Source organism: Malus domestica, chromosome 11, assembly GCF_042453785.1.
Source record: "Malus domestica chromosome 11, GDT2T_hap1".
In the NCBI taxonomy this organism is placed as follows: domain Eukaryota; kingdom Viridiplantae; phylum Streptophyta; class Magnoliopsida; order Rosales; family Rosaceae; genus Malus; species Malus domestica.
The window spans coordinates 979,659-995,525 of record NC_091671.1 but is presented as its reverse complement, the minus strand read 5'-3'; the positions used below and the strand labels follow the sequence as shown (position 1 = coordinate 995,525).

At 34.8% G+C, this 15,867-nt stretch overlaps 1 protein-coding gene across 1 annotated transcript; it reads left to right on the top strand.

Moving 5' to 3' along the window:
- Positions 1–14,754: 14,754 nt before the first annotated feature.
- Positions 14,755–15,606, top strand: LOC114819551 (uncharacterized; the record flags this gene model as incomplete). The annotated part of the gene is made up of 1 exon (XM_029088656.2): positions 14,755–15,606. A coding segment is annotated over one exon (852 nt), but the record flags the coding sequence as incomplete, so codon positions are not given.
- Positions 15,607–15,867: the final 261 nt, after the last annotated feature.

Here is a 15,867-nt window from a genome sequence, read left to right as displayed (position 1 = left end):
TACTTTACAGAAGTTGGTTTAACATTCTTTTTTGATGCAGACCTAATGGGGATTTCAAGAACAACTCTTTTCAAAAAAGTTAACAGTATGGTGATGCACAAAATTTAAAATTTTAAAATAGAACGATAGATCGATTATGAAATATTAAAATATATTTAAAAATATAGGAAACTAGTGTAGAATTAGTGTTTATATAAATATTAAATAAGTATTTTACATTTTTAATTATTTTACTTTTCGACCGTCGGTTTAAATTTTTTGAAAATTATCAATTGCCAAGGATTAATTCATGATATTTTCCTACACCTTGAACTTTTCAAGCACCAATATTTTTGGTTTTGATTCACACTATTTAGAAGATTCTAGATTTACACAGATTAATACATCAACATTTTATATTAATTTTTTCATAGAAAGATAAAAATAAAATAAAAAGTAAAACTATGAGAGTGAAGAGAATGAAAAGAAAGTGAGAGAGAATTACAGTCTATGCCATTTTGAGTATATTCTGATCATTTATATTGTTTTTTAATTATGTGGGTCCTAGCTTGTTCAGAGGATGGAAGGAGATCTATGTGATCTAGCCACTTGCCAGTCTACCTTGAGTTTCTACTGATCATTTATATGGATCTGGATTGTCTGTTCTTCTTATTTCATACTCTTATTATTTTTTTTTATTTTTTTGGTCATGGTTAAATTATATCAACATTTTATATTTTCATTCATTTTTTGTCTTATTATTTCTATAAAAAAATCAATATAAAATATTGACGTGACTTAACTGTGATCACATAAATAGAAAATGATAGAACGGGGAGGAAGACAATCCAGGTCCCATTTATATTGTTTTTTAAATATGTGGGTCCTAGCTTGTTCAGAAGATGGAAGGGGATCTATGTGTTCTAGACAGTCTGCCTAGATTTCTCTTCTTTACTTTATAACCAAGGAATTAGCAAAAAGAAAGAGTTCAGAAAAGACTTATCTTCCTTATTTTTATCATTTATTGTTCGAAGCCACGATGGCATTTTCACGCGTTTCTTTGCATTTTCCGGTCCACATAGACTTCTCTCCCTCATTATTATTATTATTTATTTATTGTTCGAAGCCACGACGGCAGCACGCGTTTCTTTGCACCTTCCAGTCTACCTAGACTTCTCTATTATTATTATTATTTACTTTTTGTTCTAAGCCACGATGGCAGCACGCGTTCCTATGCATTATAGGATTTCCATGTTGCAGATTCTGACAGGACACACCAACCCTAGCTGACGTACTATATAATATATTCACACATCCTATTTTATTTCTTACATATTTTTTTAATTTTCGACAGTCAGATCGGATGAATTGAAGAAGATTAACAAATAGAAATTATCAAGGGTACGTAAGAAGTAAAATGAGATATGTGAATAGTACATCCCTAAAATCAAGTTAAATCTACGTAACTAACCGTTAGCTGATGTGCTATCAAGTTAAATCTACATAGCTAACCATTTCACCTTTTAAACTTTAATACCCATTAATTTTATTTTATTCGACATGCCAAAATCTACCTTTTCTTACAAATTGAGGTCCTCATGTCTAACATTCGCAAAGTTAAATGGGCAAAAGTAATAAACTCTTTATCATTTCTAAATTAAAAAGTGCATGACAAAAAGTATCTAGCAAGTAGCCATTCTTAATTTCTTTAGGGGTGTGATATCTACACATCAATTTTTACTTCTTACACATCTTTTTAATTTTAGGCCGTCGAATCGGATGAATTGAAGAAGATCAAATGACAAAAATCAACAAGGGTGTGTGAAAAGTAAAAAGAGGTGTGTAGATAGAACACTCCTTTCTCTAACATTTCAAAGTTTTAATGGTCCAACCAAAAAAAGACAAAAACTAAGATTTAGCTAAAGGAAAGTTCAGACAAGTGGTGAATCCAGGGTACATGAAGCGACCCTGGTAGCATGTGCTTAAAGCTTCTCCAAGAGGCTCTATATGAGGCTACAAAAATGGACCACAAGTCTGCTGTCCCCCTAATTGGTCTCTCCTTTTGTGTCTCCTATTCTAATTTTTTGACACATATTCCTCAACTTAAGTCAAATTTAACACTGTTAACTTTTTTATAAAATTAAATAAAAAAATAAAAATTAAAGTAATACAAAACCCAAGAATAAACTCCTACATTCCACCCACTTCAACCCATTGCAGCCGATTGGCATACTATAGAACTAGCAAACATTCTGTCAAGTTATTAGGATTTGGGGATTGAAGGAAGATATCTAATCAATTGAATATTGTGAAATCTGTAAGGATTGAACCGACGACGAAGGTCGAGATTTAAACCGACGCAAAGACAACTCTAAGATCCGATTCATCTTCACCGACAAGAGGGAGGAAGAGAGACAAATACAAAGAAAGGAAACCCAACAAATGGTGAAATCTGCAAGGCTTGAACAAACGGCGAGATTTGATCGGCTTCGCGAACGAGAGAGATGAAGAGTGATAAATACAAAGAAAGAATGCTTGGACTATAATTAGATCCTACATCCCCAACAAAGGAAACCTTGCCAATGGTGAGAAAATGCAGCTGACAAGCATGATGGGGATGAGATTGGGGGTAGACATTGTTGATTGGGAAGGGTTGCTATTGGGTTTTTGGTTTTTTTTGTTTAACTTCAATTTTAATTTTTTTAATTAAACTTAATTGAAAGTTTAATAGTGTTAGATATGAAGTTAAATAGAGGGACATGTGTTAAAAAATTAGAAAGGAGACACCAAGTAGGAGACAGTAGACCTATGGCTAGGAAAGTGGTGGATATAGCCCAATTTAGAGTTCCGATGAATTTTTGGGGATCTAAAAAAGAATCTCTCCCAATAAGGGGCTATATATCTTTCGGGCTCTATATGAGGCTATATATTTTATTATGTAGTAATTTGATTACACAGTAAATTTATTATTGTCTTAACTTTTCTAAACTTGATTTTTGGACGTGTTATCTTAAATTTTAATTTATGGACTTTTTAACCTAAAAATATTCAAATTCTGACAAAGTTAGATATCATCACTTATGCACCATTGTAGGTTCTCTTATCTCAATCACATCCGTTGGTTTGTTTCTATGAAATCAGACAAGATAAGATTTCGTTTCATAACTCATTAGTTTTGATTATCTTATCTCAATCTCATATGTTGGTTTGTTTATATGAAATTAGACAAGATAATATTTCATTTCATAACAGCCATTGGTTTATTTCTCTGATTGACACATTCTCTTAAGTCAAACAAGATTTTCATTTCATAACAATCATTGGATTGGATTATCTTATCACAATTTAGTTATGTTATTTGTTTATATTTTCGGTTTAGGTGTCTAAACTACCAATGTTAAATTTCATCAAATTTTTTTTATATGAAATTTTCAATCCAAGAAATTAAACACAAAGCACAACATTTTTTTTCTAATCAATAACACAAACAATAGTCATTGTTTGTATATGTTTTCTTAATCAAACAAACAGTTGAAAATAAACTCTTAAAATCCTAAAGGGTTGAAAAATCAACCCTTAAAATCATGTTTTGGAATTAAAAATGGAGCTCACCAATTTCTAAACTAGAAAAACAAAAACAAAAATTAAGACTAGGCCCTCAATTTGGTGTGGTCCTTCTACTTTTTGGGGCTAGATGTAGCCTAATTTCTTACTACTCAAGGATTGAAGTTGCTAGCCCTTGTGGTGGACGTAGCCCCAATTTCAGACCCATTAGGGATGAAATTTTCGTTAGAGCTACAAAAATGAGCCTCAAGGAGGATAAAGCCCCCATTGGGGATGCTCTTATGGCTTAGAATCACATACATACAACGATTGTCCTTCCTTAGTGGTCAACTTTCAAGTTCTCACCTTCATTATTTTTTATTTTTGTTTTTGTTTTTGTTTTTGAACAAACGATAATATTATCTATCTTAGAATGGAGGGGTTGGGCTTAACTTCACAATGGGTAATCAATAATTTTGTTCAAATTCGCATTTGGCGAAAATCGAATTTAAGACCTCTCACTTACAAGTAAAGAGAAATACCATTAAACAGTAGTACTAAGTGGCACCACTTTCATTTTTTTTTTTAAACAAACGATATTATTTACAATAAGGAGAGAGAGTGGGCTTAGCCTCACAATGGACTAGCAATAATGTAGTTCATATTCACCATTGATAAGAATCGAACCTAAGACCTCTCACTTACAAGTGAAGAGGAATACCATTAAACCGTAGTATTAAGTGACTTGAGAGAGTCTTCTTAGAACATCTTTGAAGGAGATGTCAAATTTTAAGACCGGTGCTTTGAGTAAATTTTTAAGACTTTTAAATATTTTTTTAAAGAACGATGCTTTAATTTTTTTTTTTACTATGCGATAGAGTATCGGAGGGTAATAACATGATCTTCCAATAATTTTTCCTTTTTTTTTTGTTCGAACTGGAAATATGCATTACCATGGTCTTCCAATAATTTTTCCTTCGGCAGCTGCATTTATTTGTCAAAGGTCTCGAAAAAGATCTCGACCACGTAAACAACAGTAATTCTATTTTCGACAAAAGAATCTTGTTCTATTTCACTAATTAATTGTACCCTTGCTTATATAATCCAAAAAAACTCAAACCTTTAGCTGTATCTCGCTCTCCATATACTATCACTCTCTCCTTTTCTGCATAACAAAATGAACCGTTTTATTGCAAAGAAAATCCAACTCCTTAATGCTCTGATAATCAGTTCAGTCAATCGTGATCATCTCGATGGTGAACCAGACCTGGAAGCCGCAGTGCCACAAGTTCCAGATCGGAGGAAGTACGAGAAGTTCCCAACCAACAACTTAGATTGGGCAAAGATAATGGTTGGGTTTTGCTTGACAGCAGCGATGGGACTGGCATTTATCCGCTTCCAAATTCCTCCCAGCCAACTCCCTCTTCCTGTGATCTTTAACTTTCTTGGACTATCAGTTTTACTTGCCTTCACTTGTATCTTGGTGAGCAAATCCATTCATTTCAGCTACTCTCTCGCCGGAATATCAATAGCCGACCTTTCTCATCATTTTGGCCTCTTCTTTGGGGTTACAGCCTTCTTCATATCAATCACCATCCCATTTCCTTTGTGGTTCAAATGTGTTGCCTCTTCTATCTACGTCGCCGCCATCATCCTTGTAGTTTTCTGCAATCTTCACTTCAATAACTATTACAAACCTCGTGGTGTTGGGTACCCTACCCCAAACAATTCAATTCCTACAACCGCCATTGATCCTGCGGTAGAATCAAGCCGAGGTGGTGCTAGTACTGTTGATGATCAAGCATGCCCTAGCCGTACTGCTTGACTTGAAAGAACTCTCTCATATAACAAGGATGCATCTACATACATACATACATACATACATACATACATATATATATATATACATATATATATATATATACATATATATATATATATATATTCGTCTTCCCCGATGTTCAAACGCACCAACCAAAGCTTGGGACTTGTTTCTGGGTCCAAAAGGAGTGGATTGATGGTAGTGGTCGCCGGTGAAGGCTGCAAAATGGGCGAATCGCCGTCCGTGGTACTCTCGGAGCCGTCGTGGGTGTTCGTCAAATCACGACCAAAAACCCTCAAGTTTGGGTGGGAGTGGAAGTTGAGACGACACTGAGTTAATTGGTGGTGTCGGGTTCAAAAACCCGTCGTCGGAAAAGCTGCAGGGAAACCGGGTCACGATGGAGGAGTCGGGTCAGGTCGGGGCGAAGGATTCGGTACATCTCTTCCTCTCCTTTTCCCTCCTTTCCCCTCCTTTCTCTCCTCTCTGATTAGGTGTCCCCCCTCCTTTCTCTCCTTTCTCATCTTTCTCATCCGTCCATCTGGTGACAAAATATGTACAACTACTGTAAATGGGGATCTCATATATTTGTTGTGAGTTTCAATATCGAAGTGTAATTTTGTTGTTTGGGCTTTAGTTGTCTGCAGCCTATCACTACCGCTATGTTGTATCAATCGTATTTAATCCATGTATTATTTCTATATATTTCACTTTTTTTTAGCGAAAGTAATTGCGTAAACCTTTGATTGTCTATAACATCGTGATGTAATTTAACTATTCAATGTCAAATTGAAAGGGTTAAATGCTCGTTTGGGAATACTTTTTAAATAACTGAAAACATTCTTAGTGGAAAAATGTTTTTGAAACTATTTTTTTAGTAAAAATCTAAGTGGATCCAGAAAAAACACTTTAATGCTTTTGATCAAAATCAATTTTACTAAAAGTACTTTCAATTATTTTAAAAACACTTTCAAATTATCATTAATTTTTTTAAATATTTAGTCAAACACATGAGAACAAAAAGTTAAGGGAAGTCCATAATTGTGATTTGGGCGGGTTGTTGTGTTGTTTGGGTTGAGACTTGAGAGTGAAGCCCAAATTAGGCATTGGGTTATTTATACATGTGTATGTAAACATTTTGATTTTTATGTAACAACTATAATACAAGTGGCTTTATATATCTATATATTCGATACTACTAGCATTATTGAGAGAAGTCTTTTTGTAAGGCAATAAAAACATAATTTTACAAGTCCAAATAAAAAATCTCCATATAAAAAAGGTATGGAAACAAAAATTCAAAAACCAAAATAAGTAAATGACACGAAAATAAGCAAAAATAGCATGGAAATCATTATTTTCTCCAAGTAAAACCACTTTCATAAATGAAAAAGATAAAGAATCCACGTACCTCTAAGTTGTCAGTAGGCAAAAACAATTAGTACACTTACACGAAATTAATTTCTGTTTTTGAGTTATAATATTATAAAATAAAAATAAATACTTCGATCATCATGCATGTGGACTTCTCGTCAACTACTAGTAATATGTAATATAACATCATATAATATCCACGAAATTAATACGTTGTCTCTCTTATTACAAATTTCTATTAATTCTCAACAAATTTTCTATTAATTCTAAAAAAAAGCCCCTATCGCCCATTTCTCTCTCTTTCCTCCCCCTTTTTTTTCTCTAAAGATCCACCGTCTTCTCCGGCTATTCCGTCTCTCCCCGCCGTTAGCAGAATGGTGTGCAAGCGGAAGTCGAAGGCCAAAACTTCAGGTTCTCCGCCGAAATCGAAGAACCAAAGGCAAACCAAGAAGGTGAGAGTTGAGGGCGAGGTAGCCACGAGTGTTGAAAAAGCTACTTCTCCGCCGAAATCAAAGAAGACAAGGCAAACCAAGAAGGAGAGAGTTGAAGAGGTAGCAACGAGTGTGGAAAAATCTACTTCTCCGCCAAAATCGAAGAACCTAAGGCAAACCAGAAAGGCGAGAGTTGAAGAGGATGTAGCTACGAGTGTCGAAAAAGTTGCTTCTTCCCCGAAATCGAAGAAGATGAGGCAAACCAAGGAGGGAGGAGTTGAAGAGGATGTAGCTACGAGTGTCGAAAAAGCTGCTTCTCCGCCGAAATCGAAGAAGACGAGGCAAACCAAGGAGGGAGGAATTGAAGAGGAGGTTGCGATGAGTGGAAAAAACTGCTTCTTCGCCCACATTGAAGAAGCTGAGGCAAACCAAAAATGCGAGAGTTGCAGAGGAGGTAGCAACGAGTGTGGAAAAATCTGCTTCTTCTCCGAAATTGAAGAATCCAAGGGAAATAAAAAATGCCAGAGTTGAGGAGGAGGTGGCGACCAGTGTGGAAAAAGCTGCTTCTCTGACGAAATTGAAGAAACCGAGGCAAACCAATAAGGCGAGACTAGCAGAGTCGGTCCTAGATTTCAAGAGCCTTGTGCGAAAGTGAATTGAAGATCCTAAAAAGTACTAAGAATTTTATTTTTTTATTTATTTTTGTTCAAAATAATAATTTTAGTTTTCAATTGAGTTTCTATAAATTTTAATAGCACAAACAAATTTAACAAATCAACAAGTGGAAAGGTGAGTTTCGAACCCATTCCCTAAGCCGATGTAAAGAAGCAAAAATTCCGCTTGCCCTAAGACTCAAGTTTGTAATATTCTACACATACTAATATATATACGTAAATGCATGCAAAATTGAAAAATTGAGGGCCTTTCTGATTTGGGGACCCTGTGCAGTAGCACCACTTACACCCCTCAACACCGGCCCTGGGCGAGAGTTGAAGAGGAGGTAGCAATGAGTGTGGAAAACGCTGCTTCTCCGCCGAGGAAGCCAGTGACTCAGGAGGAATCGAGGATTATTGGCAAACTGATGGAAGATGAGGAGGCTCGTAAGCAATACCCCAAGAGATATGTGGGAGAGGTGAGAGATTTTTGTTTCAAGATTTATTTTATTTTTTTAATTTAGTTTGTATTTTGTGAAACTGTTGGTGATTTAGGGGTTATAGATGATCAAGTACTGTGAACTTGAAGGATTAGTGGTACATGATAAGACAAATAAATGGGTTTTAGAATATTTGTATGTCCAAGCGTTAATGTAGTTATACCATTTGTGGTAGGATTAATACTTTACTCATTTTCTAAATTCGTATGATTTTTATCTCTCGGTGTTGTCTAATATGGTATCGAAGCTTTGGTTTCAAGAATTTTTGACCAATTTTCTGCTTATCTCCATGATTGTTGGAATCCCCAAATTATATGATTCCTGACATGCCAATTCATTGCAAATTTCACATAAATGGTTCTTTTCCACAATATAAGGGTTACATTTATATAATTTGACGTGCTATATTTCAAAGTAGAAACATACTCAACTGAAATTTTGGTTGTAGTGAGTGATTCATGTGCAGAACGTTTTTATGTACTTTTGTTTTTATTTGCTATTATGTGATTTGACAATGTTTCCCGTTCATTTTTATGTTCAGGGAGAGACGAAAGAAGAACCCTACATTTGCAAGATTGTGGAAATGTTTCATGTGAACACAATTCAACTTTGCCAATATTAATTTCATCCGTCATCCTACTTTTTAAGTGGTTTCCAATTGGTTTGTGCATGTTTTGCATCATTCATTTTCCCAATATTTGATCCGTCATCCTACTTTTTAAGCATCGTTACTTTGAAAACTTTTTGAAGAAAATGTTATAATATTTTATTCATCTTCGATTCTTCGGACGTCAATATAATATTTTGTCCACCATTATATTATTGTAATTAAACTAATTCCCTCTCCTATTCAATTCTGGGGTGGTCGTTGAAAATATTTCAATTTTGAGGGATCCTACATAATATCTCTTAAAACCCAAATAATTGAAACTATGTCTTTGAAAATGTTGTTAGAAATAATTAATTAATTATTGAGTTTGCTTATATTAATTACCAGGTAGGTTCCTACACCCATGGAGAGAAGTATGATGCACGATTCACTCTGCCTGCCTCCATCTCCAATGATGTCATGTATGATTCACGATTCACTCTGCCTGCACCAAGACAGTGTTTCAGAGGCTTATACGACTAAAAAGCAAAGAACGTAAGATGGTCTATCGCTTTTGAAGTTGCTGATATATGATACACCGGAATTGCAAGTGCTGGTTGAACATACTGACATCACCCTTGAATATTATTCTTTGACAGTGACCGTATTAGTTGTTAATACTACTTGACATCACCCACCGGAATGTATGATACACCGGAATTAATTCATGATATTTTCCTACACTTTGAACTTTTCACGCACTAATATTTGGTTTCGATTCATACTATTCAGAAGATTCTAGATTTACATATATCAATACGTTAATATTTTATATTAATTTTTTATATAAAGATAAAAACAAAATAAAAAATATGAAAAAAATAAAAAGTAATAGATGAAAATAGAAAGGGAAAGAATTACAGTCTATTCCATTTTGAGTTTTTCTGATCATTTATATCATCTTTTTAGTTATGCGGGTCCTAGCTCGTTTTGAAGAATGGAATGGCTCTAGCTGCAGCTAGACATTTCTTCTTTACTTTATAAGTAAGAGTTAGTAAAAAGAAAGAGTTCAGAAAAGTATTTCCGGATCATTTATATTATTTGTTTTGGAGTTTTAAAAAATACTTCAAGTATTATTCATTTTAATGAAAAATCATATTTATATCTTTCACTGGTACTATTTACCAAATCCTCGCCTAAATGCCAACACCAGATAAACACACACCTTTTATAGCTTCTTACACATCCCTGGCTAATCGTGTTCATTGTTTTCGTTTGATTTATTCAATCTGATGGCCTGGAACAAAGAGGGGTGTGGGAAAAGCTATAAAATGTGTGTGAAAATCAGCTCCCTTGAAGAATGGAATGGCTCTAGCTGCAGCTAGACATTTCTTCTTTACTTTATAAGTAAGAATTAGCAAAAAGAAAGAGTTCAGAAAAGTATTTCCGGATCATTTATATTATTTTTTTTGGAGTTTTAAAAAAATACTTCAAGTACTATTCATTTTAACGAAAAATCATATTTATACATTTCATTGGTACTATTCACCAAATCCTCGCCTAAATGCCAACACCAGATAAACACACACCTTTTATAGCTTCTTACACATCTCTGGCTAATCATGTCCGTTGTTTTCGTTTGATTTATTCAATCTGATGGCCTGGAACAAAGAGGAGTGTGGGAAAAGCTATAAAATGTGTGTGAAAATCAGCTCCCTTAAAGAATGGAATGGCTCTAGCTGCAGCTAGACTTTTCTTCTTTACTTTATAAGTAAGAATTAGCAAAAAGAAAGAGTTCAGAAAAGTATTTCCGGATCATTTATATTATTTATTTTGGAGTTTTAAAAAAACACTTCAAATACTATTCATTTTAACGAAAAATCATATTTATACCTTTCACTGGTACTATTCATTATACATTTTAAAAGAGCTTTTCATTAAAAAAAATTTTTTTTGAACTTTTCGTTAATTTTCCTTATTTTTTATCCTAGCTTGTTTTGAAGATGTGGAATGGGATCTAGCCGGTCGACCCATACTTCTCTACTCTTCCTTATTATTATTATTATTTATTTTACGTTCGAAGCCGTGGCGGTAGCACGCGTCTGGAAGATGCAATGGGATCTAAGTTTAACCGGTCCACACAGACGTCTCTTCCCTATCATTTTATTATTTATTTTTTCTTCGAAGACACGATGGCAGGACGCGTTTTTTTGCATTTTAGGATTCCTTGTTGCAGCTTCCGAAAACACACACCAGCCCAAGCTGATGCGCAATATAATCAAGTTAAATCTACATACCTAACCGTTAGCAGATGTACTATATAATTAGTCTACATAACTAACCATTTTGTCCTTTAAACTTTAATACCCATCAGTCTTATCTTCAATACCCATTAGTTTTATTTTATTCAACATGTCAAATTTGGCTTCTTACAAATTAAGCTCCTCATTCTAAATTAATAAGTGCATGGCAAAAGTATCTACCAAGTCGTAATTTCTCTATCTTTTCAAAGTTTTAATAGCACGTGATAAAAAACATACATCAATTAAATATGTCTCTATTTTTATCCATTCATGGATTCGACATTTGAAAATTACAATAAGAACAACCATTAGACATATTAATTATTTACTATACATAATTATAAGGTAAAATACAATAAAATGTACCTTAAAAAAAAACTCACAGTACGGTTCACTTTAACGAAAAGCCCGCAGTACGGTTCATTTTAACGAAAAATCATATTTTTACCCTAAAAAGTCAAATTTAGTACTATTTATTTTACCATTTATTTTGTCCTTATCCTTAAAATTCAAAGTTTTTAAACCCTTTTTATTAGTTTTCTTTAAAAAACAAAAAAAGGTGAAATCTCTGCGAGTTGTTTGTGAGTTGCCAAGCACATATCCACCTCTAACTAAGCTTAACAAGGAAAAGAAAAAGAAAATTAAATTAATCAAATTGTAACTACATGGAAAATAATTTCAATAAACCAAAAAAAAAAAAAAAATTGATGAATGGTTCCCTGCTCTTGTTTTGTTGGTGGTGTGTTATAATAAAGGGACAAGGATTGTCTGCCCTTCCGTGCCCTCCTGTTTGTGTGGTCGCGGTTAAGCCACGTTAACATTTTATATTACTATTCATTTTTGTCTTATTATTTATATAAAAAATAAATATAAAATATTGACGTGATTTAACCGTGATCACACAAAATAAAAGGACACAGAAGAGCATCATAAGTGAGAGGGCAGACAATCCTTGTCCATAATAAAGGCCATGTATGTCTAATCTGAGCATTCTATGAATGAATAGAGCTGATGTGTATCAAAGTATAAAGGGTAAAATAAATAAAAAAAGCAAGATGGCAGGCACATGAGATGGTAGACGCAAAATGGACATTTAAGATATCCGCGGTCATTTTGTCTGATTTTCCACTGCTTCTTTGAGACTTTCATGATCATTTTTATTATTTTTAATTATCTACCGCTGTTTTGACTTCTCTTCCCTACGTTGTGCGTCAAAATTACGTATGTACCGGCTTTTGTACGACGAAATTATTCTTCTTCTATTTCATTAATTTATTGTAACCTCGCTTATATAATCCAAAAACTCAAACCTTTAGCTGTATCTCGCTCTCCACGTACTATCACTCTCTCCTTCTCTGCACAACAAAATGAAACGTTTTATTGCAAATAAAATCGAACTCCTCAATGCTCTGATAATCGCCATTGACCGTGATCATCCCAATGGCGAACCAGACCTAGAAGCCGCAGTGCCGCAAGTTCCAGATCGGAGGACGTACGATAAGTTCCCAACCAACAACTTAGAATGGGCAAAGATAATCGTTGGGTTTTGCTTGACAGCAGCGATCGAATTAGCGCTTATCCGCTTCCAAATTCCTCATGGCCAACTCCCTTTTCCTGTGATCTTTGACCTTCTTGGACTATCAATCTTATTTGCCTTCACTTGTATCTTTGTGAGCAAATCCATTCACTTTAGGTACTCGCTCGCCGGAATATCAATAGCCGGCCTTTGTCATTATTTTGGCCTCTTCTTTGGGGTCACATCCTTTTTTATATCCATCACCATCCCATTTCCTTTGTGGTTCAAATGTGCTACCTATTCTATTTACGTCGCCGCCTTCCTCCTTGTAGTTTTCTGCAATCTTCACTTCAATAAATATTACAAACCTAGTGGTTTTGAGTACCCTACCCCAAACAATTCAATTCCTACAACCGCCATTGATCTTGCGGTAGAATCAAGCCGAGGTGGTACTAGTACTGTTAATGATCAAGCATGCATCAGCATTATTGTTTGACTTGAAAGAACTCTCTCATGTAACAAGGATGCATCTATCTAGATATATAAATCCAGACTCGTGCCCTGCAGTACTGGTGACCAAATATGTACAACTACTATATATAGAATAGCAAGATATACTCCTCAGATTTGGGGATCTCATATTTGTTGTAAGTTTCACTATCCAAGTGTAATTTTGTTGTTTGGGCTTTAGTTGTCTGCAGCTTCTCACTATTGCTATGTTGTATCAATCGTGTTTAATCCATTTGTTACTTCTATATATTTCATCTTCTTTTAGTGAAAGAAATTATGTCCACCAGTGATTGTCCACAACATTGTGATGTATTTTAACTATTCAAATGCCAAAATTGAAGCGGTTAAATGCTTGTTTGGCAATACTTTTTAAATAACTGAAAATGTATTTGGTGAAAAATATTTTTGAAATTATTTTTTCAATAAAAATCTAAGTGGATGCGGAAAAAACACTTTAATAATTTTGGTCCAAAATCAATTTTACTAAAACACTTTCAATCATTTTAAAAACACTTTCAAATCATCATTAATTTTTTTAAGTATTTAATAAAACACATGAGAACAAAAAGTTAAGGGAAGTCCATAAAACACGTGTATTTACGTTTTGATTTTTATGTAACAACTATAATACAAGTGGCTTTATATATCTATATATTCGATACTACTGGCTCTGTTGAGAGAAGTCTCTTTGTAAGACAATAAAAACATAATTTTACAAGTCTAAATAAAAAAATCTCCATATAAAAAAGGTACGGAAACAAAAATTCAAAAGCAAAAATAAGTAAATAACACGAAAATAGAGTAAAAATAGCATGGAAATTATTATTTTCTCCAGGTAAAACCACTTTCATGAACCAAAAAAAATTAAAGAATCCACGTATCTCCAAGTTGTCAGTAGGCAACAACAATTAGTACACTTACACGAAATTAATTTCTCTTTTCGAGTTATAATATTATAAACAGAATAATAAGCACTTTGATCATTATGTATATGAACTTCTCGTCAACTACTAGTAATACGTAATATTAAGCCATATAATATTCACGAAATTAATATGTTGTTGCTCTTATTACAACTTTCTATTAACTCTCAACATACATTCGGCGTATGTTTGCACAACTATAACACTTATTTATGGTAAATTGGTAATTAATATTATACAAATAGGAAAAGAAAGTCAAAATGCAAACAAAATTAGATCCAAACACACCGAAAAGTCACCCCCGCAACCAAACACCCCCCAAAGTCCTTACGCTCCAAAACCAAGCGTCACCTCAAAATTCAAACCCCACTTTCCAAATTTCCCGTTTTCCCGCCCACACACCGCGCACTTCCCACTCCATAATTTCACGGCCCACTATAAAACATAGGGAACTTTAACGAAAAGCACCCGGTACTGTTCACTTTAACGAAAAACCACATTTTTACACTAAAAAGTCAATCCTGGTACTATTCACTTTACCCTTTATTTTGTCCTTATCATTAAAACTCAAAGTTTTCAAGCCCTTTTCATTAGTTTTCCTTAAAACATAACCCCAATCCAATACACCGTCTTCTCCGGCTGTTCAGCCTCTCTCCGCCGTAAGCAGATTGGCGTACAAGCGGAAGTCGAAGGCCGGAACCTCTTCAGGTTCTCCGCCGAAATCGAAGAGCCCAAGGCAAACCAAGAAGGCCAGAGTTGAGGAGGAGGTCGCCACGAGTGTGGAAAAAGCTACTTCTCCGCCGAAATCGAAGAAGACTAGGCAAACCAAGAAGGTGAGAGTTGAAGAGGAGGTAGCAACGAGTGTGGAAAAATTTACTTCTCCGCTGAAATCGAAGAGCCCGAGGCTAACCAGGAGTGCGAGAGTTGAAGAGGAGGTAGCAACGAGTGTGGAAAAAGCTGCTTCTCCACCGAAAACGAAGAACACGAGGCAAACTAGGAAGGCGAGAGTTGAAGAGGAGGTAGCTTCAAGTGTTGAAAAAGCTGCTTCTCCGCTGAAATCGAAGAAGACGAGGCAAACCAAGGAGGGAGGAGTTGAAGAGGAGGTTGCGATGAGTGTGGAAAAATTTGCTTATTCTCCGAAATCGAAGAATCCAAGGGAAACAAAAAATGCGAGGGTTGAAGAGGAGGTAGCGATGAGTGGAAAAATCTGCTTCTCCTCTGAAGTTGAAGAATCTGAGAAGACGAGAGTTGAAGAGGGGGTAGCAACAAGTATGGAAAAAGCTGCTTCTCCGCTGAGGAAGCCAGTGACTCAGGAGTTAGCTGCGGCTGATGAAGACGGAGAGGAATCGAGGTTTATTGGCAAACCGATGGAGGATAAGGAGGCTCATAATCAATACCCCAAGAGATATGTCGGAGAGGTGAGAAATTTTGTTTCAAGATTTTTTTTTATAGAATTTAGTTTGTAATTTGTGAAAATGTTGGAGATTTAGGTGTTATAGATGATCAAATATTGTGAACTTCAAGGATAAGTGGTATATGATAAGACAAATAAATGGGCTTTAGAATCTTTGTGTTTCCAAGATTTAATGTAGCTGTAACATTTGTGGTAAGATTAATTCTTTACCCATTTCCTAAATTCGTATGATTTTTACCTCTCGGCGTTGTGTAACATGGTATCGAAGCTTTGGTTTCAATAATTTTTGTGTTTTAAGATTTCAACCTTGGTT